Source organism: Anneissia japonica, unplaced genomic scaffold, assembly GCF_011630105.1.
Source record: "Anneissia japonica isolate Jap-2015-1 unplaced genomic scaffold, ASM1163010v1 scaffold2564_len425606_cov169, whole genome shotgun sequence".
NCBI classification, from domain to species: domain Eukaryota; kingdom Metazoa; phylum Echinodermata; class Crinoidea; order Comatulida; family Comatulidae; genus Anneissia; species Anneissia japonica.
In genome coordinates this window covers 118,769-125,215 of record NW_022702862.1, presented here as the reverse complement: position 1 = coordinate 125,215, position 6,447 = coordinate 118,769, and the positions used below count along the sequence as shown (strand labels likewise).

Below are 6,447 nucleotides of genomic sequence, written 5' to 3'. Positions count from 1 at the left end.
ACATCATTATGCCCATACATGGGCACATGACACACATTAATTTGATAGTGTGGACTGAGCTTAAATAATTAATTGTATTGTTCTACTAGGCCTGCATATCTTTTATTGTGATAAATTGTACTTTAATCAAAAAGGCACAAACACAAATTGCACACAAATTACATGAAGCAACATAAAACGTAAATTTAACAGAAAACTTTTGCTTTAAGCTAAGCTAAGCTTATGTAGACTCTGTTGACACCAACTAGTTTTGACTAATTGTGATTTGCCTGTATCATGGAGATGTAATACTTCTATTCCTATAAATATGAGCATGATGTTGTCATCAAACCTATGTGAATGGATCTCAAGCATTATTGTCAGTATTTACCTACAGTACAACCCGTAAATGATATACTGGTCAGAACAAATGAAGGCCATGAAGAATTTAAAGGATGGTGCATTTCCACTTTGAATGTACTCTTTTCTGAGGACTGGTGGATGGTATAGGTTGGCTGCCAGCTTCACATTCTGCAAACAAAAAATTATGTGGAAATAAATTATATCAATCAGTTAATTACTGCCAATGGGAAGGAGGAGACTGGAATGAAGTATTTTTTGCATTTTGTGGAATGGTAAATCTTTATACCGTAAATGCTAGAATAAGTGCCGCTGCGCTTATAACATTTTTGGAGGCTTCAGTGCGGTGCTTATTATTCAAGAGTGGGACTTACAAAAACAAATTGGCGAGGCACTTTCCACGCCCATTCCCATGTTACCTATTTCACGTATTCCCGTAGTCTACTTTACTGTAGATCTTATAATCATAAATAAACATTCATAAAGATTAAAGAAATGCTTGTCTTCATTGTATTATTTGTTCATTTTAACACTGTGTCATTGTATTTAAAACCCTGTTTCTCAAAGTGTTTCTACACACAGCGTAATACATAATTATACTCTCGATTAAGGGCCTCGGCGCTTATTCGAGAGCAGCGCTTAACGAAAAAAATCATGATTGGTGCAGAGCTTATTCGAGAGTGGCGCTTATTTGAGCATTTACGTTATTCCTAAAAGCTTAAAAACTGGAGCAGCATATACAGTACTCACTTTGCTTTACATTTTGTTGGACTGCCTTCAAAGCCTCCACTGTTTGGCTCTCCTTGGCATCTCTAATCAAAGTGCTGTTGTCCTCCAAGCAGGTTGAGTTGTCATCAGTATTAGCATTGGAATGGAAGCCATGGATACAATCCTCCTCATCGTAAGAAACAAATTCCCAATCATCATCGTTATCGTCATTGCTATCATCAATTGATTCTGAACGAACACATTCACGATTCTCTTCATCGGGTGAAGTTTGCAAAACATTCTCTGGACCAGCTTTGACATCACAATCTGATGAATTACAAACACCTCCTTCAAGAGAATTATCTGCACCATCAATTTGGACTGTTTGGTAGTTTGAGTTGATCACTTCTGATTTATCAGTACCAGTGGTTGGATTTAATGTAAGTGCATCAAGGTCACTTGTTTCTGATGAAATGTCAGAATTTCTTTCCATTTTGATCTGGTGTCTGTCGCCATAAATTTCTAGAACTGGTTCCTTGACATTTTCATTAGTTTCATTATCGTTATCACTGTTTTCAAGGTCGACACTTTCAAATAGTTCACCTGGTGGGCTGGATAATTCTTCCAAATCATCTTGTAATTGCATGGAACATTCTGCTCGCAGAGCATCTTTATTGAAAGCGTCCTTCAGAAGATCATCATTCAACCCAAAATAATCCACAAGATCACTTTGGATGGCATGACAATTCCATATATCCACTTCATTTTGGTAAATCACAGAATCTGGTTGAACTCTTACAGACCAGTTGTCATCACTTACATAGCTTGCAGTACTAGATTCTTGGTTCAATAAATCAGGATCTGATAAAAGATAAGAATCTCCATCTTGAACACATGCCGAGCTGCTATTTATATACACTCCAGATAATTCCCCTCTCTGTGGCAATTGTTCATCACATGCATCCCCATAATCTATGTGATCTCTTGTGTGGTACATTGCTTCAAAATAACCTCTTGAACTGGATGGATCTTCAGAGCTTTCCACACCATGGACTTGCAGTATATCAGAGGCAGACTTAAATAAATCCTGTTCAGGGTTTGAATAAGTGCTGCTTTTTTCACTACTCTCATGATCACTGCTGCTGGAAAAGCTGGCATTATCTGAGAACAAACTGGATCCAATTTCCCCAGGAGATAATGATTCACCAGAGAGATCATATGCATCTTCACACACAATCTGTAAAGCAGAGGCCCCCTCAGTGTCATGCACTTCTCCTTCTTCTGGTTCATACCCTTCCAGTGGAACAGAAACATACCCATCAGAGGGGTCACCAAACCGTCTTGGATCATCAGTTGAAGATTCTAGAAACATTCCCTTTTCAATTAAGTCTTGAATCTCTTCCAAGGTACATGCAAATGCCTCCTCATTTTCAGTGGTGACGTTATCTAAGAAAGCAGCCTCTTCACTTTCTTCATTGTCTCCAAACTGACTAGAGCCTGATGTCTGGCAAATACTTAGACTTGAGCTCGATGTCTGACAAGCACTTGGAACTTCTACATCATCAAGAGATTGTATAACCAGGTCATCTTCAATTGGTGGTACAAGAAATATTTTGGAATCACTGTTCCTTGAATGGAATAGGAAATCGTCATCAACATCCCTGCTATTATCTTCAAAGAAGTAGTCTGGTTGGTATTCATTCTCTTTATTGTCAGACGTGAAGTAGCTCTGGTTGCATAAACTACAGTTTTCATTTGAGAAATTTGAATCGGTAACATCCTTGGGGATGTCAAAGCTTTCATACTGCATTTCAATTTGACCCAGAGATGGATAAGAAGAAGTTACTTCTGAAATGGAAATATTCTGTTCCAGTGAGAAGTTTGAAGTTGTAAGTGACACTTCCGACAAGTCGCAATGAGTATTTACATCATTAAGAACAATAGATGTTGGTAAGTTGGAATGTGAAACTGGAGTTGCACACATCTGTTCTGATTCATTGAGTGTGGAGTTTTGCTGATCAGCTTTGTAAATAGGAGTAGACTGCGACACTTTAATAAATCCTTCATAGAGCGGGGACCGCCGCTTACTGCTTGCCTTTGATCTTGCTAACAGACTTGGCGAATTTTGTGAGATAGTCTGAAGCGGGGTTCTTTTCACAGATAAGTAATGATCAACATCTGGAATATAAAAAGTATTAAGAAATTTCATAAGAAATTTGGAGAATATTTTTTACAGGGTAGAAAAAGTGGGATGACTGGTGGTCAGACACATTGCGCATTACCCCAAAGGCTTTCTTAAGGAAACAATCAAAAGATTGCTGTTGAAAACTTAATATAATAATTATGTCAGTCTCGTAGTGCATGTTAATTATTAGGCCTAAAAAAAAAATTGTTTGTTTGCCCTTCTTTTTTTAAATGATAAAAAGGGGCAGGTAGAAAAAAGTGGTTTTTTTTCCAAGATAATACTCATCAGATGGAATAAAAACAACCCACAGTTGACATTTTGCAATGAATGTAGGCCTAGAACTTTAGACAACTTTGTAGGGCATCTGGCAAAAAATAAAGATCAATTCACTCACATTTTTCTTGTTTAAAGAAAAAAGCTAAAAAAGAAGTCCTCTATGTTTTTCCAGTGAGTTAGGGTGGGTGAGGAGAGAAAACAAGCAATTTTTTTTTTGTCTTACCCCAGTCAAGGGGCTTACTGTAGGCTGATTTTGGTTTGGGGGTACACATGCAGTGTTACTCTTGGCTAGTAGAAACAGTTTGAACTCCCCATGACAAGGTTGACCAAATCAGTTTGAATTGCAACAGCTCCCACTAATATCAATACAGAAGTTATAAAAAATAATAATCATCAATGAAAATCTCACCTTTGGCATTAATTACGTTTTCCTTTTTAGAGTGTGGTGAACCATGGAGGTATACCTCCATGGTGGAACTCTTCAAGAAAGACATCTTTGTATTGTTGCATATACCAAAACCTCTATTAAAATATATAAATGACAGGATAAAAGTAAATTAATAACTGAAAAAAGGAGAGAAAGATACAACATCGAGTGGCCAAGCAATAAGGCTAACTACAGCAATAATATCAGCGTTGGTTTGAGCAGCTCCAGGGTTATTTTTGTACCTCCCGAGTCAAGTCTTCTCAGATAAGGACAACTGGAGGTTCAGTGTACATAACAATTTTTTTTTTATTAAAAAAAATATATATATTTTACAAAACCAAAATTTTTCTCTACGCAAACGAAATCTTGAATGAAGGTTTTGGTCATTTTGAGTATTGACCCCCGGCGTTAGATTCAGATTCAAATTCATTTTATTTGTCATAATACATGTTAAACTTGCCTAAGTCGACTGTGCCTAAGTCAAATAATTTCTAAGTCGATCTTATTTTACATGCCAAATTGCTGTGTTTTCCATTAATTAACAATCTGTAAGTCAAATTCTATCTAAAATCGAATAATATTTCAATGGCATTTTGGATTCGACTTAGGCAAGTTCAACTGTATGACCTGTTTCTACCTGGGATAATTATTACAACAATCACAAAACAATATAAATATATTAATGCAAACAGTATAACAGTATACAATATTATAAACAATGAATGAGAAGAATAAAAGAACAAGAAGCTAATATTTCTGTTTAGTGGGTGATTTTTGCCATTAATTACTACAATAAGTTTAGTGAGCATGTCCATTTCATATAAACTCTACCATATATCAATTCACAGTCATCAGCAAAGATTAGCCTAGGTTTGATTGATGAAATTTTGGGTGACAAACCATCAGGCCAACCAGACGATCAGGCCCAATGTGGACAGTCGGGCCAGCGCCAAGAATGGAGGTTAGATGATCTGCTCATTTTCTCAAAGACGATCGGTCCCATTTTTTCCCGATACCATACCTAGACTAGGTCTACATATTACTGTACTGTACCTTACCTGGCCCCGGATCCCCTTTTGGAAAGTTAAAAAAAGAAAGGGAAAAAATAAGAAAAAAAAAAGGAAGGGCCGCCAAAACGCCTCAGGTTATTTCCAAGTGTTTAGAATACAAAAATTCCCCGGGTGGCATCTCTGGATCTGCCACTGGTTTAGCAAATTAGTTTTTATAATAAAGATCGTAAGAGAAGGGTGAAAAAAAGAAAATGTAATATAAAATCTTAAAATTTGACCTGGACAATTAAACTTAATATTTGATTTTGCCTACAGTACAGGGGATCGGGCCCATTTCTAGATTATTTATTATCAGACCCATTTTCAGGATGATCAGGCCCGGTCCACTTTCAAATCTGGTTAAATTCGAAATTCTATCTTGTGTGAGGGGAAGCACAAGCAGGACACTGGCACTGCCTCCCTGAAAAGTATGCAGCTTGTAGTCGGCTAAATATGTCTTTAAATATTTAGGCCTACAATAGGCCTAGCTAGACTAGGACGGCCAAACTTAGGCTACTCTAGACCCGCGGCTACGCTATCATGAATACATGTCAAACACGCTAGCCTATACTCACCCACCGGCAGTATACAACCTAGCCCTAAGTAGGCCTAGGCCCTATCTTATCTAGGCTAGGCCCAGGCCTGTCTGATTCAAGAATTGACGTTCGTTTCGTGACACTACTTTACGATGCCTTATGAAATACTACTAACTAGGCCTAGGTTATTTGAAATACACGTTGTAAAATAAACAAGTACACGTGTTACAATAAATATAAAAATGTTATTTACCATACGAAATCAAAATGTTAAGCCTATCCTAGGCCCATCTGCATAGCGATGATCAACTGTCAAAACTTTCCACTCAATCTCTAATTTTCCCGCTGATGGACAAGAGGGCGCTATTTTTCTAGCCCGATCTCTGAGCCTGATCAGACGTGACCGAGAGAGCCCTTCAATGGTAAGCATTCTTCAATTAGGCAAAGCTGCCATATAGACCCTTATGGCATATGTAAGAGCTATCGAAATATCCGTTTGATTTTGTTATAGCTTAATAAATTTGTGTTCCGCAAGTTCCGTTTTTTCATTGCTTTTGCATTTTATAATTTAATAATCATAAAAAAACCATCAGAGACAACTCCACTGGTTTCCCAGTAGCCTGTCACTTCAATCTACCTAACCATAGCATTAATGACATAAGATTTATTTTGGTCGCTAATAACTTTTTATCCCTCTCACATAGACGTAAAGAAGAATTAAAGTGGATTCTTAGAATCAATTCTTATATTAACGGTTTAAATAAAGACTTAGATTACTTATCAGACTATTCATTTATATATACGTAATTTTTTTCTTGGTTTCTAGGCCTTTTAGCTTTTATCTACTTTGTTTATTCCATATTAAATAGAACGTTTAGGATGCGCATCTTATTACGCGCCTTTGTTCTTTACCGCTGATTCGATGTT

At 37.0% G+C, this 6,447-nt stretch overlaps 1 protein-coding gene across 1 annotated transcript; it reads right to left on the bottom strand.

The window, feature by feature from the left end:
• Positions 1-96: 96 nt before the first annotated feature.
• Positions 97-5,908, bottom strand: LOC117104123 (dentin sialophosphoprotein-like). The gene is made up of 4 exons (XM_033244797.1): positions 5,774-5,908; positions 3,918-4,030; positions 1,090-3,225; positions 97-510 (listed from the first exon to the last, which is right to left on the bottom strand). Exons 2-4 carry the CDS (start codon positions 4,000-4,002, stop codon positions 428-430), a joined length of 2,304 nt encoding a protein of 767 aa, XP_033100688.1. The 5' UTR covers positions 4,003-4,030; positions 5,774-5,908; the 3' UTR covers positions 97-427.
• Positions 5,909-6,447: the final 539 nt, after the last annotated feature.